The sequence below is a fragment of the Sphaerodactylus townsendi genome, linkage group LG12 (genome assembly GCF_021028975.2).
Source record: "Sphaerodactylus townsendi isolate TG3544 linkage group LG12, MPM_Stown_v2.3, whole genome shotgun sequence".
In the NCBI taxonomy this organism is placed as follows: Eukaryota; Metazoa; Chordata; class Lepidosauria; order Squamata; family Sphaerodactylidae; genus Sphaerodactylus; species Sphaerodactylus townsendi.
Window position 1 is genome coordinate 14637575 of NC_059436.1, and position 26322 is coordinate 14663896.

The window sequence follows — 26322 nt, forward strand, 5'->3', positions numbered from 1 at the left end:
TATACATACACTTTTTTTTTTTTTAGAAAAAGAATATTCTACACTTCCCAAAATGGCAGCCATTACAAAGCAACAAATAGAGGGACAGATCACACCCCATTCTGTATCCTCCAAAGTTTGGGGGACTGAACTGGCAAACATGAAGATGCTGTTTCCCAGGACATGCTGCTTTAACGAAGAAGAAAAGTGCCCGATCAATTAGCTTGAAAACTTTGATCAAAGTCTCTCCACCAGCCAAACTGCAGCCCACAGCTTAATGAACCCCCTCTCAAGAGAGACGGTTCTCACATTTACCTTTGAAGCATTGTCTAAGCCTTCCTCTAATCCTCACAAAAGCTTGCGGAACAGGTTTGCATCAGGAGTCTTGTTTGGCCGCAGCTTTAAAGTGCAGCAGCAAGATTTGCAAAATCAGTTATTTGGAAGGAATCCTACTGACCCGAGTCACATGAAGAACTGTGGCCAGACTAGGGTTAAACAACTTGCACTAAGTCATCTAGAAAGGTTACTGTCCAATACCAAGTCAAGCTTATAGGTCCATGGAGGATCACCACTTTCGTGGCAACGGGAGATGCAAAATGGTAACATTCAGAAAGGGTATCTTTGTATCTGAAGAGTAATGGGTTTTCTTAGATGATGTCCCTCCAATGAGACCCAAAAAGGTGATCTTTGGGAATAGCCTAGAACACATTTCTATTTCTGCTTAGATGTTCAATATAAGCCTGCAAAAATATATATTTTAAAAATGTCTAAAATCCCATGCTTCCCCCCCTGCCCCGCACTGAGGTAGATGTCTACTTGGAGGAAGACAAAGCAGAAAATGAGTCGTTATGTGATGCCCACTACCCTTTCAAACAGGTCTACCCAACGGGGTCCTGTTCAGGTCTATTAGTGCACTTTTACCTTTGACCTACATCCTTGCTCGGCAACACCAAGCTCGGTTCAAGTTCGGTTAGTAGTTAGCCTATGTCATACATGCCTCAGATCTCGCCTCGGCCCATGCGGTGCCTCAGCACTCTTGTCGCAGTGTGCAAATGGTAGTTACTGATAGCGGCCGCGGGGACCCGCATTTCTCCGAGGCAGTGATTTTCCCTGCGTAGTCAATGCACAAGGCGTTCCGGGTCCGCACACCCTCTCCACATGTTCGGGAACAGGGGGACCAAGAACCCAGTTGCCAGATGGGGCACGGGAGGTCGCTGCAGGGCTTGATATCTTCAGGCTTGAGGGCCTTGTCACAGGTCAACGAGGCCTGCCCCTCCACATCTAGGCATTCCACTGTCCGTCTCTGCCAGCCGGAGCCACAGGACTTCGAGCACTCAGACCAGTCACCCAGGACCCACTGCGAAGTGAGCATGGGTTTAATCACATTGGATGTGCTCTTCTCCTTGTTCTTCTGCTTGTTGAAGTGGACATCCTTAGGGATAAAGAAGGTGTACTTCACTTTGGGAGGGAACATCTCACTGGGAACTGTCAACAGTTGGAGGACAAGGGGTACCGGGAGCTGCCGGAAACTCTGGAGACGTTCCACGGAGGTCAGGTAGCCGCTGTACTTTAGAATGACGCCCTTCACCAAAATGTCTTTCTCCATAGCTGAAAAGGCTTCATCTCCATTCAGGAGGTATTTGCCATCCAGAGTCTTCAAAGCCAAATAGTTGCTGTCGTGTCTCACCCCACGGTGGCTCCGCTGCTTGATATCAATATTAGTTGCTCCAGTGGGGATTGTAACAATGTCGTTATACCCAAACCTGCAGATACCAAAAGGGATGATTAAGGTCCTCCCGATAATCAACCAGTGTGGCATAGTGGTTAAGAGTGATGGACTCTAATCTGGAGAACCAGGTTTGTTTCCCCACTCCTTCCCATAAAGCCCGCTAGGTGACCTTGGGCTAGTCACAGTTCTCTCTCAGCCCCATATGCCTCTCAAGGTGTCTGTTGTGGGGAGAAGAAGAGAAGGAGTCTGTAGCCACTTTGAGGCTCCTTATGGAAAGAAAGACATGGTATAAATTCAAGCTCTTCAACTCTTTTCAACCATCAAACAAACTTGTGTTGCTTAGTCTTTTACTCTGTGCCAAGCATAGGCTAGTTTATGGATTCACTTCTTGGAGTCTAGAGCAGAGGTGGGCAATGTCTTTGGTCTAAAGGTCTTATCTGGGCCAACTAGTGCTGGAAATCAGTACTGCCAATGCCCAAATTGAAGCCCCCAAAAGCAGATAGAGATCTAAACACAGCCTCTGCTGCTATCAGTGGCCCTTAATGACACATGGACCTTCAAGTGTTGAACAGCTTTTGGGGCAGCATTGGCTTGCAAGCTCATGCTGTGGTCCTTTGAAGGCTGATGTTCCTGACAAACTGTTAAGGAGCTTTTGGGCTAGATGCAAAGCTCCCAAAGGCTGGATACGGCCCCATCATTAGCCCGCCTCTGTCCTAGAAGCATATCTACACTATGGACTTTTGCTTTAAACAATCATTTTTTCCCTACAAAACCTAAGCAATTTGTAGCTACATGAAAAGGGCTAGGGATTTTTATGAACCTCCACTAGTGGCTCAGAGCAGTGGACTCATGGGTTCGACTCCCCCTCCTCCATAGGAAGTCTGCTGGGTGTCCTTGGGCCAGTCACAGCTCTCCTAGAACTCTCTCGGGTCATGTGGAGGCAGGCAATGGCAAACCACCTCTGTTAGTCTTTTCCCTTGATAACCCTATGGGATCACCATAAGTCAGTTGTGACTTGATGGCACTTTCCACCAACACCAGGGATCTTTAAAATAGAATGCTGAGCACCATTAGGATTCTTAAGAGGGCAGGAGGGAGGAGAATTAAGCAGATATAATTAGCTTCTGAGATCTGCCCATTAAGCAGATATAAAACTAACATTAGAGCACAGTATTGCTATACAGTATAATATATTTAAGCCCTGACCAGGATCTCATCAGATCTCAGAAGCTAAGCTGGGTCGACCCTAATTAGTACTTGAATGGGAGATCGCCAAGGAATTCCAGGGCTCCTATGCAAACGAAGGCAATGGCAAGCCACCTCTGTTAGTCCCTTGAAATCCCTACTGGGTTGCTGTAAGTCGGCTGCAAATTGCCAGGCCTTTGCACACAAGGAATACCCTTGAAATCCAGCAGAAACTGGAATAAAGTAGGGAGATGGACAGATATGGAAGGAGAACCACACGTACAATAATTGTTAATGTCTGTACGCACTGCCCATCTCTAAAACAAACCCAATTAAAAGATGCAGAAGGAATATTGTTATCTGCTTTGGGAAGCAGCAGTATGATGAACTTCATTTGAGGACGTGCCATAAAAATAGCCCATGTTGTGCAATGTGGGGCATGTGGTATGCCCATTTAGGATCCCCGTGTGCTTTGCTGCAGAGCCAATGTTCAAGTGGTCTATGGACTTGCCCAAAGAGATCCTTAGAACTAGTTCCAACAGGTTCCTAAATAAGGAGTCAAGTCAGTCCTTGATCCCCAGTGCATTCTATAACCCCAGCATCCTCCTCTGAATACCAGGATCGGACCAAGCTGTCCCAGCAAGTCTCTTACTTGGATTTGTTAAGCGAGCCAGATATTTTCCGGCAAGTCGAGCTGTCGCCGCCACACACTCCACACTTGTCTAACTTCTTGGGTGACTCAATGATGTGGTCACAGCCCGCTTTGATGCACTGGCCATGTACGCAAACAGAGAAAGTCTCAGGGCCACAGAGTGTCCCATCTATCACCTGATACAAAAACAGAATTGTAGAAGGGTCAGAAGTCGGATCACATTAGGTTTTTAATATAAGGTGACGGTTTAGAAAATCAAATGTAAATAAACATTAGCTGGAACCAACCATCGGCTTTAGCCTTCATTACTGTCCAGCAGATACAAAAACAGAGCTCTTACTTTTGTCTCAAACACTTTGAATTCGTTCCCCCTTTTAGCCCGGCAAAACAGTTTGCAACGATCACGAGGTGACACCCCTGAGTACATGGGGACCCACTCCTGCCTGTTCCCATTCAGCTCCGTGCGGTTGCTGTTGTACTTCTCGCACTGCTCCTCTCGAAAACTCTTGCCTGCAAAGAAAGCAAAGGTCTCAATGAAAATAAGCTCTTTTCAAGATGAGAAATCCTCTAAGAGACTGGAAACTTTGAAAATTGCCGCATTTGGACCACAGTTTATTAACACTGGATATCTTATGCCCCAATGGTGTGTGTACAGCCAGAGATGCATCCATGTGGGTGCACTACAGGGGAGTGAGCATTCACCTCCCATGCACCTGATCTCCACTATGCACATGGATAGAATGATTCAACCCCCAGTTGGGCAACTCAGCACAGCACACCTGGATGACTCTGCTTTCCTGCAGCAATCTCAGGGTTCAAAAGCTCCAACTTTCTTCAAGTCCTCTTGTGTACCCCAAGTTGTGTTCTGCAACACCGAACCTCTTGTATGGAAAACAGGATCCTGGATTGAAGCCCTAGGCCAGGGGTCTTCAAACTTTGGCCCTCCAGATGTTCATGGACTACAATTCCCATCAGCCCCTACCAGCATAGCCAAGTGGTAGGGCTCATGGGAAGTGTAGTCTATGGACATCTGGAGGGCCATAGTTTGAAGACCCCTGCCCTAGGCAAAGCTTAAGGATGCACGATTCCCCTGCTTTCTAACAGCAGCTACAAAGAAGAGGGACCCAAGCTGCCTTTGATACCTTTCCTCAGCACAGGCAGCACTCCTGATCTTGCTGATACTCAACACTGGCGGCATATCTGCTAGCCCACAGGCTTGCAGAGACTTAACAGTTAGTCGCTCTTGTCAGAGAACCCAGGGAACTGCTGTTTGATTAGTTATTTTAGAGACTCAAACAGCAGGTTCCTCAGGGCAGCAAACCGCAAACATAAAATCCAACACAACTCAAAATGGTTCCAAAATATGAGAAGGCACGAAACCAACACCCATAAACCCAGCCAAAACAGGATCAAACCCTATAAAACCAGGACATGAGGGGGGAAGAGATGGGAATGGAAAACCCCAGAAATGAATAAAAACAAACCAATACAGTTGACCAAGACTAGGAGCCAGGCAGACAGTCGAGAGGAGAGTACTCCCTAAATGAGGAGCCACTTAGAAAAGACCCTGCCTTTGATAGCTGTACTGTATACCTTGCTTCCAGAGGTGGGGGCCCACAGAGAAGGGCCCTGGCAAATGACCTGAGTTGCTGGCCTGTCAGGGACAGTAGAAAGAGTTCTTTAGAGCTGTAGAGGTGAAGAGCTCTTCAGTATCTCCAATTTAAAGTACTCACCAAACTATAATTCTGAAGATTCTTTGTGTGTGTTGAGGGGAGAAGTGATAGCTAAATTGTATTGTTGAAGGCTTTCATGGCCGGAATCAACTGGCTGTTGGCATCTAAAATTGCCAGCCCTAGATGTGGGTGAATTGTTAGCAGCAAAAACTATCAGACAGCCCAGAAAGTCCACAACAGCCAGCTGATAGTTAAATTGTTATGAAACTGACATACGTTTGTAGCGTAGATATGCCCTCACAATGCAAGAACAGATTTCTGACAGCCAGATGTTTGGCTCTGGCTTGCAACGACTTCCCTCAGGCCTGAAGCTTTTCTGAGGGAAATTCTGGCCTTTCCTCCTGAAGCCAATAGGAAGCAAGCATTCCTAGCAAATAGATGATTACCGTTAGATGGGCATTCCTCAGTGCGGCAAGACTGATATTTGATCCTTTGACCCTCACAGTATTTTCCTCCATTCTTAGGCATAGGGTTGTTACAATCTCTGTAGGAGAAATGCACTCCTCCATCACAGGTTCTGGAACACGGCCCCCATGGGCCCCAGGAACCCCAGTTTCCATCCTCTGCAGGCTGCAAGATACAAATCCTTGGGTTACCAAATTCCACTAACAATGCACTCAGATGTATATAATTTAGTGAGTCTGCTGTGGGGGTGCATTTTCTGCCATGATGACACAGAAATCAGTTTCTTCCTAGGATCGCACACAGATCTTTGTGTTCTTTGTGTTCCCTGATGGAGGAGAAACCATAGATTTGCACAGCCCTGACTGGCCAGTTCACAAAGCTAATCTCCCTCACAGAGCGGGGCTATGCACAGCGTCAATTGGCTCGTCTTTATGCCTGTTGCAAAGCCAGAATTCCTTTTGGCACAAGTTATTAAAGTATTTTTAAAAACTCCAGACCCTGTAAAAATCTTTTTAAAAAATAAAGGAAGTGCCGAACAGATATTTAATTCGTTAAACATGTGGGTGCTATGGATTCAAGGGGGGGAAAAGAAGAATCCAAAAGGAACAGCTTGCCTGAAGCATGAAGGAAAGGGGTGGAAAAGAAGACACATCAACATTCTAACTATTGGTGTGTTAAAGGAGCAAAAGGGGTGAGAACTTGTCCCGCACTAAAAATCAAGTCAACTGATCTGCTGTCCCCAGGTGCACTTGCCATGCAACCCAACTGTAGTTTCCTTACAGGCAAAGTATGGCATTGATTTAACATTCTGGGAATTTTTTTCTGTCTTTGATCTGAAACTCTTAGGCTCATCCTGCACATGCAGAATAATGCACTTTCAAACGGCTTTCAGTGCTCTTTGAAGCTGTGCGGAATAGCAAAATCCACTTGCAAACAGTTGTGAAAGTGGTTTGAAAACGCATTATATTGCGTGTGCGAAAAGGGCCACAGAGCGGCAAAGAGAAGTAGTAATTTTTATAAAGGTACTAGGCTGACACCCTGATTTGTATGGTCCAGGCTGGCCTGATCTTGTCAGAAGCTAAGCAGGTTATCTCTGGTTAGTACTTAGATGGGAGACTACCAAGAAATTGGTTGTTGTGTAGAGGCAGGAAATGGCAAAACACCTCTAATTGTTCTTTGCCTTGAAAACCCTACTGGGTTGCCAAAAGTTAGCTGTAACTTGACGGAGCTTTCGACCAGTCAGACTACATTACAACAAAACAGTTCAGGAAGGCACTTTTATGAAAGGAATGGGACTGTGAACAACACAACTGTGTATAGTATGTATAATCTGTTTGCTTTATATACCTTACTCTCATTGTTTTTAAACCTGTGTAATACCCTTCTGCTGCACTGTTTAGTTTCATACTTTATGCTTTGTTGTGGTAGTGGAGAAGATATATGCTTTCCTTTGTGCATGGAAGGGTTGCGTGCTGTTGAGTGAACAAAAAAGGTAAAAAGTTAACTATCCCTTTCCTCCACTCCCAATTTCAGCCTCACCAAGCTGTTTTTCATTTGAGAACCACGGAGCTATCATCCCATGCAGGTTGGTCCTTAGCCTGAGAAGGGATGTCTGCCTCTCCCAGTGAATTTACCTGGCGTGTCACCGTGTCTTGTGCCATGCAGCGGCCATCCAAACACATCTTGCCTGCTCCGCAGGGTGTCCCATCTGCCCAGGGCAAGCTGCCATTTTTGGTGTGGCAAAGGCGCTCCCCAGTCTCTAGCTTGCACCAGAGTTGCAAGCAGATGTCCTCATGAGTGGTGTTTGGGCAGTGTCGGAACTCCTTGCCAAAGATCTGCTGGCACTGATGATCCAGGTTGTACAAGGGTGCTTGGCCGGGAAGGTCTGTGGGGAGGGCGATGGGTTTGGCAGGTTCATCTAGCAGACAATCACCTGGAAAAGAAGAGAGAAACAAGAGTAAAGACATGTTGGCATGCTAGTTTTGTGCACAGCACAGCCGATGTCCACAGAGCCTTGGGACTGCCGCAGCTGATGTGTAGAAGAATAGACACACAATGCCTACCATGCCCGCCGTCCAGAAACTCCGTGATGTACATGGCACTGCAAGGAGACCAGGGCAGAGTCTTGTTTAAATGGATAAAGAGAGGGGCCATCATGTGATGCTTCCCTAAGTTGCCAAAGAGCCTCTCACAAGTCTTGGAGTCATCATGGGGCATGCTGAGGACATGCCCTGAAATGGAAGAAGAGGAAAAAGTGGAGGTTAGCGGATTCTTCTCTTTCTGAACCCATATTTGCTCCACTGATGGCCTCCTTGCCCAACATAAATCTAAAATACACTACAAAGTTTCTGCCAAGGCTGTGTATCCTTTCGCTGAAAATTCTGCAACACAGTAACACAAGCTCTGCAGAGACAAAAGCTGTCTTCTTGATTGTGAGTTGGTGTAGCAAGGACTTTGTAGCTAGACACTACTGAGCATGCACATGACACATGCTCAGCAGAACAAACTGAAGTTCTTTGTCCTTCGGTCACCTACGTTGCTGACAGATGGTCAAGAGAGATCCAAATTAGGGAACGAGGCTGAGAAGTATTATGTTGAGTTGTGTAATATGGAGTTTTAAGGAGGGCAGGTGGCATGGAACCTGACCTCATCAGATCTCAGAAGCTAAACAGGGTCATCGCATGGATGGAGGGATCACCCAGGAAGGTTCTGCAGAGGAAGGCAATGGAAAACCACCTCTACTTCTCACTTGCCTTGGCAGCCCATTGGTGGGGTCACCACAAGTCATTTGTGTCTTGATGACAATTGTGTACAGAACAAGCTATTTTACAACCAAACAAGGCAAGCATTTGAAGGTGTGGAAGAACACATTATTGCTTACTATGGAAAATCTGCAGAGATGGGAATAACAGAACACATTCTGAATCTCCCATTGTAGCCACTGTACTATCGTGCCCAAAATGGCTACCAAAAAGATCAGTCTGCTTCCCCAAACCATGCATAGGAAGAAAGTGACCCTGACCCGATGACAAAATGTTGGTGCTTATGGTTGTTTTTGTTGCCATGCCGACATGTGATGCTTAGAACCAACAACTCTGTGATTCTGGCCAGAGATTCCCATACCGTGAGATGCTATCTGCCTTGTATTGATACAGCAAGTTAGGGAAGGTTACCCTAGTTTAGGTAGGGCTAAGGTGTAGAGGCAGCCCTGGGAGAATGCCCCTCATCTTCTGCAATCCACCAAGACATGGCTTTTGTTTCGATCACACATGGTGCCTGTCTCAGCCACTCCGAGAGTACTGCAGCTCTGGTGTCCACAGAAGTCCTGTTAAGTAAGGAGAGCAAGAAGGGTGAAGAAAGCTGCAAGAAGAATCTGAATTCATTTGCAAATTAATGTGGGGCAAATGACTGTTTGTGGGACTCAGGACTACATCTCAGGCAGAAGATATAAAATATCATTTAAATAGCAGAAAACTGTTGATTTCTTTAATGTTATTTCATTTTAACCGTTGAATGTGCAGCTTCAGGAGCAAAGTCTCTTAGGCTGCCTTTGATAGGAATTTCTTGTGTCTGTCCACGTTAGCTCGTATGTGTCAATTTGAAAATAGATGTTCTCTTTCCCATGTTGTATTTCTTTCAGATTTTCAAATAGTCACTAGCCTAGTGGCTGCACAAACTTAAGCTCACCTACAGGTGACCGTGCAGATTTGATATCTAATATGCTGAAGAACAAGACACTAAGGTGGCTGTTATTAGACTGGACCAGATGTTCACAAATTTTTTGAGTCACAGAGCACATTTCAGGACAGAAATCCATTACAGAGCACTACTGTTACATGAATGCTTTCAAATTCTATATAGCTTAAATTTTGATCTAAACAAATTTTGCCACTGACAAGCATTTAAAATTGGAACTTTAAATATAGTTTTCTCAAAACTTGTCACATTTATTCCAATCTCTGCGGAGTGCTTAGAGATGCTTAGTGGAGGACTGTTTGGGAACTGCTGGACTGGACTATCGATACATTCCTGTTTTTTCTCCAGTTTGTTCCTTAGGATGGCTCTGAGCAAGAGGGTCTAAAGTTGTAGCTTACCCTGTCTAATGAGTCAGTGATGAGTATGGCATGTATGCAGTAATGCTCTGGGTGAGCAGTCACTTGCCAGAGAGGAGTTGAAGCGATTGCACTGCACCAGTTGCAGAAATTCAGGCTTACTTGGAGCCCTCCATTTGTCCCGGAGACCCTCTGGATCCAGCCTTCCCTAGTGTCTTCTACCACCAACACCTTCACCACAACCAAACTGATGGAGTTCTTAAGGCTGGGGTGTTTGTAGATCTGAGCAGCCACTGACATCAGAGTGAGAATATGATTCTGAAGAACAACAGCAGGCAAGAGATGAAGGAAATCATGCTTCCAGCCCAAAAGGTACAACAGATATACTGCAATTCATAAAAGCTATCATTTTCACAGTTTGGACCCAGAGGAGCCTTGAGATTACAAATATGCATTACAAAAATACCAAATATGAATTACAAAAAAGAGAAAAACAACTTTAAAAATATTCCATGCATCCCCATAAAGTACACTGGACAGTATATTTTGACAGTGTTATGTCTCGACTGCGGAACGGCCAGCTACATACTTTTTAGAAGTTACTTCTGATTCCAAGCTATTTTTATAAGGTTTTATCTGCACTGTAGCCAACTAGCAGTTTAAAGTTCCAACACACACACACACACACGCATGCCTTGCATGCACTGCATACTTGCATGCCTTGCCTTACATACATAGCATGCATACATACATACCTTGCATGCACTTTTACACACAAGTGTAAAATGTATATATGCGAGAGTTGAAAAAGAGCACTACTGGCAATAGATGCCAGAACCTATGGTGGTGTGGGGATGGGGTGCCAAAAGGGCCATTTGGCCAGGGATTCAAGTTGAAAGAAGAGTTCAGATTTCGACAGTGTTTTGTCACTTGACCATTTTCACATCTTGTTCTTATGCTCATCCCTTTCAGATGAAAATGGAACTTGCTTTCTTAGCTTAGATCTTCAAATTTAATAATTTTGTCTTTTTAAATTTTTATTACATTAGGAGCATCAAAATAGGGCTACCATCTCTGGGTTGGGAAATTCCTAGAGATTTGGAGTGGAGCTTGGGGACAGCGGTGGAAGGAACCTCAACGTGGTACAATGCCATAAAGTAAGGTGACCAGATGGGTCACACTTTACAGCGATCAGGGGCAGAGGGGCCAGGCTGGCCCATGAAGGGCAATACAGGCTTCTGGGAGACTTACACCGTTCCCTCCCTACTTGACATCCCTGCTTGTGGAAGCTGACAAGCGGCAAACCCAGAAATATCTATGCCCTCCTGCGGCGCACTGGAGGCTGCCCGCACTGCCTTGCGCCCCCAAGGCAGATTGCAGCCAGCCATCCCAAAAATCCAGGACAATTTGTGAGAACCCACTTGGGATGGCTTGGGACTAAAATTGTCCAAAGGCGTGGCAGTCCATGGCCTTAAGCGGGACGGCTGGTCAGCCTACCATAAAGTCCACTTCCCAAACAGCCATTTTCTTCAGGGGAACTGTTTCCGGTCAGCTAGAGATCAGTTGTGATTCCACAAGATTTCTAGGTCTTACCTGGAGGTTGGCAACCATCCCTCAAAAACTGAAAGTGGCTCAAGACTCTGGGGACCTCTGAGACAGACTGTAGATTACTGTTAGGGTTGTCAACTCCAGGTTGGGAAATTCCTGGAGATTTGGGGGTGGAGCCTTATGAGGGTAGGATTTGGGGAGGGGAGAGACTCAACGGGGTGCAATGCTCCACAGTCCCTCTTCCAAAGAACCACTTTTGTAGTCTGGAGATCAATTTTGAATTCCCTAGGAGATCTTTAGGCTTAGAATTGAGTGGGAGTTTAAGGAAACTAGGAACCAGGAGTTTTAGACCTAAGTATTTTGCGCTACTAGTGACAAGCTTCTCCCCTCCATCCACTCCTATAGTATATAAAAAGTGGACACCCAGTCCTAGAAATGGAAGGGACCAAAAGATGATTGATTTCCCTTCCCTACAATATACCAACCCTCTATATATCGGCGTACACAATCCACACTTCAAAGTTCTACAAACAGAAAGCAGGTGTATTTGTCTTTGAGCTCCCACCCCATGTTACCTTTTGAACAGCAGTGAAAACTGCTGCCAAGTCACAGATGCCTTATATGACAACCCCATAGAGTTGTTAGGGCAAGAGATGAACAGAGGTGGTTTGCCGTTAGCTGCCTCTGTGCAGTGACCTTGGATTTCCCTGGCGGTTTCCCATTCAGGTGCCCACCAGGGCCAATCCTACTTTGCTTCTGAGATCTGCTGATATCAGTCTCATCTGGGCTAACCAACTCCAGGCAACTTCTAATTACTATTTGTTAATACTGAAGAGCAGTATTTGTCATGGGAACAAGCATCCTTGCCAATGTAAGTTTTCAGTTCCGCATGCAAAATATCTGAAGCAAGACCTAATTTAAATTCTGGCTTGTAGAGGAAAGGGGAAAAAAAACTCCCTTAGGGATTGCTGATAGTCCTTTTAAGAGATGCAACAGCTAACACTTTGACAGCACGTTGCATTCAAAGTAATGAGCAGAGAACACACACCGATGACATCTTTGTGAATGGGACATGTTCCTTTAGCCCATTTACGCACACTTGCCACTGTTTACCCTGCTGTTTGGATTAAGGAGACCGAATGGAGATGACCTCATACGGAAGACATTCCAGCAATGCTTAAGGGCTGATGCGAATATCTTATCAGCGAGTCAAAATTCCAGCTCCGTTTGGCACCGACTTATGGAATCATGTTATGAGACAAAAATGCAATAATTACACAATGGCAAGCTATTGAGAAACGGCCGCTTTGCTTTTTGGCACGCTGCTCTCGGTAGCCTTTTTGCCTCCGTTGATCTTCCTATCAAGGTTTAATGCAATCACGCAAAGCAGCGAGGAAGACCCAGATCCTGCCTTCCTTCCAGCTATTTCCTGAAAGCCCAGGCCTGCTGAAGCCAATCCCTGAAAGAGCAGAATCGAGGCCAAGTCATGTTATGGTCTTTTGCCTCCCTCTGGAATGAACCGTTCCCAGTGCTCTCGAATGAATCACAAAGGTAAAGGCAGGGTTGGGAAAGATGCCGGAAGATGCCATCATGCAAGGGCAGGTGGCCAGTAAGACAGGATTTGTTCATTGATTAAAACCGTGTACAGCCTTTCCACTCAGCATGCAGACTCAAAGCTGATTACAAATTGATAGAGATAGGTAGTGTAGGGTTGCTCACTCCCAGCTGGGAAATACCTGGCGATTGGGGGGGGGGGGGAATAGCGGAACCCTGAGGGAGGAGGAGGAGTTTGAGGGAGGGAAGGGACTTTGGTGGGGTATGACCACCATAAGCTCTCCACCTTTAAAAGCAGCCATGTTCTCTAGGACAACTGACCTCTATCACCAGGAGATCAATTGTAATAGCAAGAGATCTTCAGTCACCACCTGGAGGTTGGCACCCCTATGACAGTGTGAGTCTCCTTCCATAAGAGAACAGAACTGGATAGGCACTAGGACCCAAAAGGAGCATTCTAAAACAAAGACGGCGAATGAAGTTATAATTTTGGTTTTTTTTTCTTTGGATGAGACAGAGGATAGCAGCAAACAGCATGGAACCAGGCAAGAGCAATAGCCACACTCCTATTCTTGCTCTGCTCCTGCTAACCCCTCCCCCCCCAATAGCAGACAGCACTGCAATTTCTAGGGTGGGGAAATTCTGGGAGATTTGGGCAACTCGATAGCCAGCTCTTGGCTCATCATGAACCCATTTTGCAAATGACTGAGGAGGCAGAGGGCTGGCAGCTTTCTTGAGACAGCCCACAAAATGTTTGAGACAGACTTTAGGCTACAGACTAGTACCATAGATCTGGTATACCCTGGAAATGATGGAGGTCTGTAAGGTGCCACCAGAGTCCAATCCCGCTCTCCTACTGAAGACCAAAATGGCTACCCACCTGAAACTAGTCCCATGTATTATTGCTTGAACTTCCTTCTAGTTAACTGTCAATTGCAACAGTGCTACATAGACTTGAAGTGACTCAGTTCTACCTCATTAATAGTCTGCAGCATGTGTATTTCAGTACAAATTATGACTCATTGGATAGCATGCACTTCCTTGGCACCCTCTCGGACCCCGACTTCCCCTTTCTGTAAAAGCTAATGGAATTCATTCACTTGGCAAGTCTGTAAACTGTGTCCCAAGCTTGCTGATGACCAACAGCCGAAATATTCTCTACAAATTAGCCTCTTTATTTATAGCTCAGTGGTGATACAGATGTTTGGCATTCAACATCTGCAAGTTTTAGTGTTTGGTATCTCCAGTTTCTATGGACTGAGAAAGCCTTCTGCTGGAGGGTCCAAACATGTAGGCCTTTATGGCTATACAACACACCACATTTTAGTCATTCTAGAAAGATCACTCTTGAGAAAACCCGGTTTTAATAGCTTTAACCAGAAACCAGCTGTGCACAACGTTGGTTGACTACCCCAGTTGGGGGGTTTTGGCAGTACCACAACTACTAGAAACCTAATCACACAATAGTAGATCAAAAAATAACAGCTGCAGATGATACTACAAAAAACAACCAAACTGGACCCAGAATACTGAACCTATTAATTTATTTCCACGATAGTCAAAAGCATGCTGAAATAGTGATTACTTGACTTGACTGATAAAGGAAAATGGGGAGGAAAACAACTGAAACCAAAGCCACCCCCCTGCCTTGGCAAACTATGAGAGCAGTTTTGAAAACAGATTTACAGAAATTAAGGTGCTGAATAAACTTTTAGTTATAGGAACTTGCAACCAGGTGTTTGGAAAAATGAATAATAAAAGGTAAGAGGTAGGTACAGGCAAGGTAGAGGCAAGAATGAGTGTCATTTAGGAAACAAGGGAGGAGAGAACACAGCTCGTTTCTCATTCCTCAGATTCCCCATTTGTACATCTGTCTGTATGCACTTTGGCTGAGGATCGGGTGAGCCACCCCTAGCCAGGTGGGCCATACTGAGCTAGTCAAGACACAGTATAACCCCATCCTGATTTGAAACAGAATTAACGGCTCTCATTGAGGTGAGTGACGTTGTAAACACATGGCCTTCCTGTCAGGAAATCCAGCTGGACTTAGTTGCGGCAAATCGAAATCAGGCAAAAATTCAATGCTGGAACTGGACTGCTACAAAACAATTGTGTTTGGGCCAGAAAAGGGTAGAGTTTTGCAATCACATGTGAAAGGCAGTATTTAATTTTGTTACAGGATGGGAGTTTTATCCCTTTCCCTGAACCAGCTATTAAACCTTGTTGTCCTTCCGGTGCGCTATCTCAGTAGAACAGGGCTGGGCTCAGCCCTGGCATAATCTGGCAACTATGGGAGGCAAGGATTTATGGCTAGAGTACGGATTGGCATCCACAGCTGAATGATGTCACTTCCAGCATGATCCAGAACTGATGTCAGGAGCTGATGATGCTCTGCAATTTGCCCTAGACTCTACAGTTTAACCATAGATTTTTGAGCGAATGATGGAGTGTCACCTTGCAAAACCAAATCCAGTGCCTTCCTTACAAATGTGCCTGAGAGAAAGCTGGGCTGCAGCTGAGCACTGAAAATTGATCACTGCCCCCTAGTAAGGATCAGAAGAGAGATAACCCTATGCTACCAATAAGATTCTGCTTGTTTGGAATCACTGCCTTGTGAAAGGGTAGCGAATCAGCCAGCCAGCCCTGTTTACCAGAACATCTCTCCCAAGTCCTGGTGCTTGCTTCTTTTCCTCCTTCTTCTTTTGGCAGGTGTCTTGGCTCCCACCTCAAATATAGCACCTCCTTCAACATTTTGAAGTGTGAGCCAGGAATCTCCAAACACAAATCCAGGTGGTGGGTCAAGGAAGCCGCAGGCGCTGCACGGGCACGAGACAGCTAGAAAGGCCAAGGTCTCCCACTCTGGCGTTCAATGCCTCTTTCCTGATCAGAATTCTGCCCATTGATACCCTCCGGCATTTCACAGATGGAAATAAAGAAATGCAGGCAATACGCTTATTCTCACACAAAGGATGAGGGCCCAAGCTTCCTGCGATTGCAAATTGCCAAAGGCTCTGCTCCATCTGGGGCAGCCAGCCTTTCTTCAGTCAGGAGCAGGACTGTTTTTCAAAGCCAATAGGAAAGTTTTTAAACCAGCACATATTGGGAAAGTGTGCTGCGTGCTTGATTTGGAGAGATGCATGCTGGAAGTTGGATTATTACCCTTCTTGAGGGTCGCTGGTATCCAGATGATGGCAGGGAATTCCCTGCCCCACATCTCCTTTCCCACCACCACCGCAAAATATGGCCATCACAATGAAGGCTTGCCATCACTTCTGGGAAAACCTGGAAGTGCTTTCTATCCTCTCTAGGAGTTTCTGTCAATAGGGTTCCACCATCAGTCTCTAGAGATGCATGACATCACTTCCAGGTCTTTCCTGGAAGAGATGTCACATCGTTGATGACAACTGTCCACCCACAGTGGCGTAGCGCCAGTGGGGCGGGGTCGACGCAACATCCCGGGCAGAGCAGTGGCGGAGGCATGGCCGGGCCATGGAAGGGATGTGGCAGGGGCGTTCTGGGGCCGGGTGGGGGCAGGTGGTGCTGTGGCAGGGCACAGGGCGCTCGCGTGCTCCCGGTGCAGTTTCCCTTCTCTCCACCCCTGCCCACCCATGTCCCTGCACCCCAGAAGAAAACAATAGTTTCTAGAATTTGCTACTGTAATGAGTTTTTCACTGATTTCTCCCCAAATGCCCAAGAACTGTCCGAAGATATTTCATCTGCAGCCCATCTTCCTGTCCGCGCTCCTCCTAAAATTCAGCCCTCCTAAATCCATTTTGCCCTCCTAAGATAGCAGCTGAAGGGTCTCCCAAAATACCTCCTCTACTATACAAGCGAGCCACCAAAACGGATTTCTTAGGGATCCGCTTCAGGAATACCAATGTCGCATTTTAGAAATCCTGATGCTGGTATGAAACATGGGAATTCAACAGTATGAATCCCTCTTGTTTAAAATGTGTAATTCCTAAATATGAAACTGGTGCTGTGATGCAAGCAGTAAATTGATGAAAGCTTCTGGTTGGACCTAAATAACCATCTGAAAAACAGGTTCCTTTCCCAGCCTCCGCCAGATCAATGGCCTCTTTCCAATATCCCGGTGCTGTGGGCTGTAAATCTTCTCCATGTTGGCATCAGCTATGAGTAGAGCATTCAACCACTCTTGGTACAGAGCAGAATTTGGATACAATTTTAAGCAGGCCTGCTCCAAAGTAAATCCTGCTGTATTCAGTGCATCTAAGGACTGGAAGCTGAGCCACCTTCTGAATGTTGTGTCTCTGTATGAGTCGAAGTTCTGGGTAGGTCTTCTTCCACTCAAGAGGTTTGGTCAGATCAGTGACTCATGTAGCGAGGTGGGCCTTCTCTAAGTGTGGGCCATTCTTACTCAAAGCAATAGTACAATTATTTTGGGGATAGCAGCAAAATGTTCCACAGCTACTCTGGGAAGTGTTGATGTAGTAAACATTTTGTCTTGAATGTGAAGCAAAGTCACCTGTTAGTTTTAAATGTGAGATGTGAGCAATTGTTTGACAGCTTGATAATATTGTTCCAGGGCCTGCCTGCTGCTTTCTTCGGTGCTTGGAAATCACACACAGGTCCCCAGTTTTCGCTTGGAGCGTAACAATGTTCACTTGTGTGGTACATTTTTCATACCAGAGTGCTTCATAATCAGCGGCGGCTTCTGCCAGCAGCCATTCCAGAGGCGTATTGTGGCAGCTGTTTAACATTACATAGAACTTTGGGGCGGAAGGCTAGAAGAATCCTGCATCCACTGTGAGGGGTGGGAGGTGGGGATTGATCAGACCCAGACCGTAACCACTTTAATTGCAAATATGCCTTTTAATCTGCATATTAATTCTGGGTCTTCTCAAGCCAAACGGCCCACACTGATGCAAAAACAGGGTTCAAGCTGCCATGACCAATCTACTACAGGCAAGGAAGAGTCTGTCTATCTGGGTACCTTGGAGGAGAAGGCCAATGCCTGGATGAATCTAGACACTCCTCTCACAGGGACACAACTGGAAGAATCTGGACCGCAGCTGTTTTGAGTTGTGTTGATTGCCCCTATTACCTGTCCAAGGTTGCCAATCTCTAGCTGGGCCCTGGAGATCTCATGGAACTGATCTTCAGACTGCAGATTTCAGACTGGAGGAAATGGCTGCTTTGGAGATTGGACTCTATGGCATTATATGCCACTGAGGAACTCCCCCCCCCCCAAAAAAACCCCTGCCCTCCCCAGGCTCCACTCCCAAATCTCCAGTAGTTTATCAACTTGGGAGTTGGCAACCACAAACCTGGCTATAGTTTTCACTGAAGAACTTGGGGGGCGAGGGGAGATCCTTGCAGCAAACCGTGTGAACACCAGTTCTGCAAGTTGTAAAAAAAACCCAACAGCTTAAAAGTGAGAATTCTCACGGGAGTCAAATAAACGGGGGTGTTGCGCTACATTCTCCTTCGTCACCGCGACTTTCCCATGTGCTTTTCCTACGAACTTTCTTTACGTTCTTTTACATTTTTGGGACAAATGCAGGCATGCTGGTAATTTGTCAACTCCCATGTCTCCTGTTTTGGCTTCTCTGATTTGGGAAATTCCTGGAGATTTGGGGGCAATACCTGGGAAAGGTGGAGTTTGAGGAGGAAGTTAAGATGGGATGTGATACCGTGGATTCACCTGCTGAAGTTGTCATTTCCTCCAGGGGCATTTATCTCTGAAATCTACAGATCAGTTGTAATTCTGGGAGAACCCCAGTCCTCATCTGAGTTTGCCAGCTCTACTACTCCTGATATACTCACTGCATGCCAGCTATGTTCTTCAGGCAGCCTTCATCTTGTGATGCTCTCTCCTGGGAGAGTCTGTTCAGCAAAGATCAGGTCATGGACTTTAATTGGGTGAGTCCCAGTCCTTTAGAATGGCGTATCAGGGTGGATGTGGAGGGCTTACAAAGCTTAAGGTCACCCAATGAAACTCCATGGCAGAGTGAGTGGGACATCCATTTTCTGAGGGAATATTTACAGTCAATATTCACCAGGCAAACAGGTCTTGTGACCAGCCATGTTGGGCAAAACAAGTAGCTGCAACAGCCTGCAAAAATGTTCTGAAACAATATTGAAGGGATTGTTATCTCCAGGTTATACCACGACATCAAATAATGGTTGTGTGAACTGAGGAAATAGGGCCAGCTCAAAAAGCTTTATTTCTCCTGTGCCATCTTTTCGTGTATGGGCCTCCTTCCAGAGGTGGGATCCAGCAGGTTCTCACAGGTTCCCGAGAGTAGGTTACTAATTATTTGTGTGTGCCGAGAGGGGGTTACTAATTGGTGATTTTGCCACGTGATTTTTGCCTTAGTTATGCCCCTCCTCTCAGCAGTAGCACGCAGAACTTGAAGCAGTCTAGCAGGAGGTGCACCGGCGTGCGTGGCAGCCTGCGCCTGCGTGCATTCGTTTCCCGCCCAAGGACTGGCACAGCGGCTGCATCCTTGCCACAGCCCCGCCCAGGAATGCCCCACCCCTGGAATGCCCGGCCACGCCCCCGTCGTTCCCCGCCCAGCCCCATTGGCGCTACGCCACAGTTTGAATCCCACCACCATGGGAACCTGTTACTAAAATTTTTGGATCCCACCACTGCCTCCTTCCTCTGTTCCACTTAAAGTCAGAAAATAACAAACAAGGCTCCTGACCTTTTAATGTTTAGTAATTAAAATATGACCATGAGGAGAGAGAAAAGAACTGTATAAACAGGGATGCTTCTGACTCAATGTTTCTATGACATGTGTAGTCAGACCAGACTGACATGGACGTATTTGCCCTCCATCTCACCCAGCCGTACCAGTACATCTGTGGGTGGGCTACTGGGATTCTGTTTTTTGTTTGTTATTTTTTCCTCTAATTTAGTGTAGGGTATTGTTGCCAATGCTTGCCACAGGAAATGTTAATTCAAACATAGACTTGTTTATTCTAGAGGACTGGTTTTCATCGAGGGACAACGTGACATGCGCAGACATGTTTATGACTGTCTTCCTGGAAACGTGTGAAACAGAGTGACACGTATGAACATGTTGAAACATGTCACTCCTTTAAAGATTATAAGTTTCAGATTTTTCTTCCTGCGCTGTATGCTCAGAATCCATTCAGTGGAGGAGTGGCGAGTGTTTAATTGCTTTTTTTAAACGAAAGTCTGGGGCTGAGGTCTGGCATGTGCCTTGGAAGGAAGCCCTGCTCCTTAATTTTAAATGCTTGAGGTCAGCATTGTGATGGAACAGTCAACTGAACTGCAAATTTTTCATCAGAGAGGAGGTTATGGAATGTTATACTAGCTGTTCAACACTACAGGGGATGTCTGTTGGGCAGTCTAGAAAACAGAGCCTGAAAGAGACGTATGCCACCGATTGAATACGTCTTTTTGTTTTTTATTTTATTGAATTTATACCCTGCCCTTGCCAGTTAATTCCAAGAGAATCTAAAATACCCCTCCTTCTTCAGGCTCAACCCACAGCTGGCAATCCTACCATTGTGTCACACACTGGAGGGAACAATCAGACCCACATACTGTTTCCCCTTTGTTGAACTGAAATCTCAGTCTGAACAGTTTAGAGTCGTGTAGACAGTATGCTAAAAAGATACACCTAGTGGGGGTGGGGATAAATTCTGAATACCTACTTGTGCAAAACCACAAAGAGGTTTCTTCCCAATGCATGTGCATATTTGAATGTATCCAGCCTTTACAGGTGCATTTTGAGTACCTGTGTGATACCACTGAAACAAAATCTGAAGATAATCAACCACTTCACAGTTCGATTGCTTTCTGGGCGAATCTTAGAGTGACTGCCTAATAAATAAGAAAAACCTTTAAAGAGAGAACTTTTCAACTTTAGGTCCTTTTATGCGAGCACTCTTATTTTTGGAACTGCTCTGTTCTTCTCTTCCAGTGTTTGTGATTTGTATTTTGACCTGTGGACACCATGCTGCTGTAGACAAGATTCCAAGATTCCATTTGGATACAAGGGTGTTATGATAGAGTTTTGGCTCTAGAGGGACCATATAGGTTGAGCCAGAGTTCAGCCTAGTTAGCTGCTTATCAAAAGTTTTCATTCTTACGGCTCTACCCAAAGCAGTGGCATAGCGCCCACGGGGAAGGGGGATGACGCCCCGGGTGGAACAGCGGCGGAGGTGTGGCTGCGCCGTCGAGGGGGTGTGGGGGGGCATGGCATGGTGTTTTGAGGCGGGGGCAGGTGATGCCACGGCAGGGGCGCAGGGCCTGAGTGCCCTCCGGGCATGGTTTCTCCTTGCTCTGCTTCTGATCCAAAGTATTGAATTTACCCAATAGGAAAATGACCCTGAATGTAATATGATCCCCATAAAAAGGATTATATACAAAAGTTTGTTTATGATTGTACATAACCGTAACTTGTGTCCAAATTTAGGACACCCTCAGACACCCCCCTCTTTTTCTTATGGCACATTGAAGGAAAAAAAAACCTATACTTTTTTCAGGAAAATAAGTAGATATTTTACAGAATACTATAATAACAGGAAGTGACTATCTTGGATGTGATCACCAGCCTCAATTTTGATAGCAAAGGATACAACAGATGGAAGGAAGCAATGACAGAAAAGTGAGAAATTGGTCATGCTGGCAGGGGCTGATGGGAATTGTAGTCCATGAACATCTGGAGTGTCATAGGTTCGCCACCACTGGACTAGGGAGTTAAGGCAGATGCTTGAAGTAGACCCATTTGATAGTGAATGTACAGATAAAGTAGGTTTTATATTCTATTTCTGGCACCATTTAATATGTCCCCAGGGACAGACCCCCCCTCAGATAAAGACAAGAGAATGAAGAATGGCTTAAAACAGCTGTAATATGAAGAGCCATGATGAGAGTGATTCTAAGGTCTACTGAGAAGTAAGTTCCATGTTATTCAATGAGACTTACTCCCAGGAAAGTGCCAGTACGATTGCAGCCTCAAACATCTTGTACAGCACTGTCTAAATCTTGTTCTGGAACTAAGGCCATGTGATCTAAGGGCATGTCTGCAAGTAACCAATTCTATAACAGTGTAAAGCATAAGGGAATGTCTCTGATCTGTAAATTCCATCACTACCATGTGCAGTCTGGAAATACTACAAAGTTACAAGGCTGTTTTAATCAGGGTAAAAACTGTTTTGAAAAAGAGATCACAGCTTGTGACGCTACTCATTCCTTTCAGTTCTGGTAAAAAAAGGATTGTGTATTGAAGATTTGTGTGTGAGAGAGCGGGACAGACAGGTTTTTCAGCTCTACATCTTAAACTATCGTAATTCTCCAGCCTTAGATTTCCCTTCCTAGATCAGCAATTCTCTTTACATTTCAATCCATATGAATAAACTATAAAGGAGACTATACAACACACTGTTTCTGCAATTCCACCCGCTCCATACGTGCAGAAAAGTTACTCTTATTTGTGCTGATCTCTTTTTTTGGTATAAAGTCCTTAGGCAAAATAATTCCCATCCCAAAAAAACATTGTGATAAATGATTAGCAATAACCCACGAACACCCACACATTCAGTGGAAACCACTGGAATGAACAGTGCACATCTGTTTCCCTCTCCCTTTTAGTATGATGTCCTTAATATAATTGTGTCTTAATTTTTCCTATGAGAAAGCAGCAGCTCAAGCAAAAGGGACGATTTCTGTTGTATACACATTCAAGGCTGCAGTCTTCCCTTTTGCAGCTAAAACATTTTTCGTTTGGCTATAGATTTACTGGCTCTTTTCTTCCATGGAGATAAAAGGTGTTCTAACTGAGATCTCCCCTCTATAAAACGGAGATCCAGCTCTAAAACCTGCCCCCTGGGGACAGAGATTGTGTTAATCAAATACTGCCAGAATCTACCGCCTTCCCAGTTCTGCTAAATAACTTTCCCCCTTTCAAGGGCTCTGTGATGAAGTAATACACCACTGAGCATAAACAGAAGAAGTAGAATCTTGAATAAGATAGGCAGATAAGCTTACATCTTAGTGTTTGTTTTATGGTTACCACATCATGGGCTTGGTTTCAGAAAAAAAGTTGCTGCCTCAGTCTCCGCCAGAAAGAAAAAATGGAAAATAGGTAAGCCAAATGTATCGTTTTACAGGACCAAAGTCTGCTAATCTGCCAACTTCTATAGAATGCTCTAGGAGCCGCAAGGACAGGCCTCCAAAGTTTAAGCAAAGCAGTTCTTTACAGATTAAGTTACAAATGCTCTATGCTGTTGGGATGGCTGCCTGCTCTCCAAAGCTACACATTTTCAGATTGGGTGGAACTGCACATACGTTACAGACACTTGTGGGTGTTGCAAAAAAAAAAAAATGGCATCCCACTATGGAACCCTTCCCTTTTGAATGTGGAGGGACACCGAACACAGGACTTCTTCACATCTTGAACTCCAAAGTCCCCAGAAGCATTGATGAACAATGAAAGCAGAAATGGGCATCAATATGTGTGACATGATGATGTCACATTGTGCAGTGCATCATACATTATAGGGGATTGGGGGAGAATTAAATGCAGGGATGCCGCTTCCAGAGGCAACCCTGTGTCTGAGAACATAGAGCTCCGCCCTTAAATAATGCAGAGTCTCACAGATTATCCCACAAAGATTTGCCTGGTGCCCACCTCTTCCCTTCGCTGCTGCTGACATTCTTCTTAATGACAGTACTCATGCAGTGCTTATAGTGCTTACATGTGTGATCTCAGTAATCATTACAACAACCCTGCAAATGGAACACTATTAGTTTTGTTCCCACCTTACAGGTGGAAGGCTGAAGATGAGAGGCAACAGTTTATTGGAGGCTACCTAGGCTGTTTCCACACGGATGTTTTGCTCCGCCCTGACTTCCTTATTGCAGTGCTATTTCAGGGACCGGGCAGACAAGGCTGGCATCTTCTACATGTCCCCAGCTTTGCTGAAATGTTTCCCAAGTCTGATTGGGTGTGATCTTTTAAGGAAAAAAATCACAATCCAGACATCCTTGCATGCCATGTGGAAAGGAAGGTGTGGATTTTGATGCCGCTGGGCTCTACTTTTCCTGCCTGCATTCTCCGTGGCTGTGTCCCCTCCTGCACTGTTGGGGGCTTAAAAAAACAGGTGGTTTGGGGGTGGGTGGGATAGGGTGGCAAGAAAGCAAGGGTCTCTGCTGCACAGGCACTCCATTGCTGCAGCACCTGTGAAGGCACGTGAAAATCCACCATTGTGTGGAAGCAGCATTAATGCATTTAAGGCTGCAGCAGGATTTTGAGGTTCCCAGTGCACACTACTACACTGGCCACTGTGCTATCCTAGCTTCATTACCTCGGGCCACCATGACTCACAAACTTGCTAGGTGTCCCACATCTCTGAACAAGCTGCACGTACCTGCTTCAAGCCTCCAAGAAGAAGGAATGAAAGAGCCCCTTACCTTTAGCTCATCCCCATAGAACTGGACCATGGATGCATCGGCTACCAGCAGGGTCTCCACATAGCGAGCCTCTGACGTGAACCGCTTGGCTCTACTTCTGGTGGTGGCGTTGTCTTCCTGGGCCTCCCTTGTTGGAATGTCACCTGCTCCCTCCTTTAACCATCCCTGCTTCTGCAGCTGGTGGACCTGCAGCAGAGGATCTCCACTGGGGTCCCCTTGGGGCTGGATCAAGTATTTGTCGCCATCTACCAAGAAGGAGCCATGGATGCCCTGGCACAGGCTGAGGGCCACCAGAGAGTCCGGCTGCCAGTTCACAGTCCCTGAGTAGAAGCACCTCCGCACCGTCCCCGCATCCTCCTCTGCAAGGGACCTGGCAGGCTCTTTCCTTCCCACATGCTGGATCTTCAGGCGAGGCGCTAAAAAGCTGGCATCAGGGACCAGCTGCAGTGCAAACTCCTTCCCGAAGGCAGCGACGGAGAAAGAGACGTGCCCTTCTCCCTCCAGAGGAGATGCGGTCCAGACTGGCACCACCTCCTGGAAGTCACCGCTCTGGACAGGCAGTGCCCAGGCATTGTGAAGAAGCATCAAGAGCCCCAGCAAGGGGACGGAGGGGACAGCAGGTGCCAGCCCGCCAGAGGAAGGCTGTTGATGAAGAGGAAGGGGCATTGCTGCCAGCAGCTGAGAACAGCAAATAGCTGAGGGAGCGAGAGAGAAAGAGAGCAGCAGGCACAGCGGGAGATGCAAACTCCCAGCTGCTTTAGGAGAAATGTGCAAAATGAAGGCTTGGGGGACGGGGCGAAGGGAAGATACAACCACGCTTCCAAAGGCTAGATGCAATTTGACAGGGAAGAGAACAAAGCCGGATGAGAAAGGAAGAGAGAGAGAGAGTGGAGCTTTATTTTGCCAAGTTTAGCAGCGGTTTGCCCGGCGTGCAGGGAGAGTTGGAGAAGATCCTTCTACCGAGAGACTGGCTCTGGACTTTCTTCTGGTACCCGATCTCCACTGGTCCAAGGAAGATGTCAGGGTGACGTGAAATTCTAACAGCCCCAGCCAAAAAATAAAAGAAGACGAGTTGTCTACTTGGAAAAGCGCGTTGAGCTGAAAGGCGATGGGGGGATTCTCATATCTGTCTCTCTCCCTTTCCTTGCCCTTCTTCTCTCTGAGAGTTTCTTCCTAGGAAGCTCTCTCTCTCTCTCTTTCTCTCTCCCTCTCCCTGGGTAACTCCTTCCAAAGACTTTGAAGCACCAAAGCCGGCAGCAGAGATCTCTGTATTTATACTTTCTTCCCCCTGCTTTGACATAAGAGGTTTATTTTTGATCTCTCTCACTATTCCACATTCCCCTCCCCTGGGACCCAGAGAGGAGGAGGAGGAGAAATGAAAAGGGGGGGGGGGAAGAGATTTTGGATGGGAATCGAAGCCAATCAGAAACCAGGAGGACCCGCCTCTCTTGTTTAAGTGTCAACTCAAAACATTTCTCCCCCCCCCCTCTTATTCTCTTGGTGTTAACTCTTCAAGGGCCTTTGATAGGCTTGTGCGGTAATCAAGAGCTGGGTTAATTTATATATGTGTGAATGTTGCTTAGGAAAGCAACATTTCTCAATCGTAGAATGCATGAAATATATTTTATCAGCTACTGGTTATCTGCAGTATCACCCACTCCCCCAAATAAAATGTTCATAGTCCCCAAAAGGACAGCCACTAAATAAAGTCAGGGATTCTCTCTTATCATACCAGCATAGTAGCCAAAATTCATGAAGGTTTAATCTCAGAATTTCCTTAGGGTTGTTATATGGAGATAGGTAGAGGTCATAAGTGGGTATACTATACCATTTTCCATGTGTCTGTCCACCTATCTAGTAACCAATTGCATACACTGATTCTTTCACCTGTTTCTTTTTCACAGATGATATTCTACCGTTCCTGTTGACATTTTTTAAAAAGGAAAACGCTAGCTAGAACTTACTTCTATCCTCAGTGCATGCAAATATCAGAACAAAGAAGAAGTGTCTGGACTGATACCCTGTTTTTCTCTCCTGTAAGGAGATTTAACGCAGCTTACAAACTCCTTTCC

At 45.9% G+C, this 26322-nt stretch overlaps 1 protein-coding gene across 1 annotated transcript; it reads right to left on the bottom strand.

Moving 5' to 3' along the window:
- On the bottom strand, positions 1-25586 carry ADAMTS8 (ADAM metallopeptidase with thrombospondin type 1 motif 8). The gene is given in 9 exon segments (XM_048513544.1): positions 1-1742; positions 3546-3721; positions 3886-4055; positions 5665-5848; positions 7318-7616; positions 7747-7963; positions 8925-9043; positions 9816-10053; positions 24251-25586. Coding segments are annotated over 9 exon segments (2805 nt in total). The 5' UTR covers positions 24917-25586; the 3' UTR covers positions 1-1006.
- Positions 25587-26322: the final 736 nt, after the last annotated feature.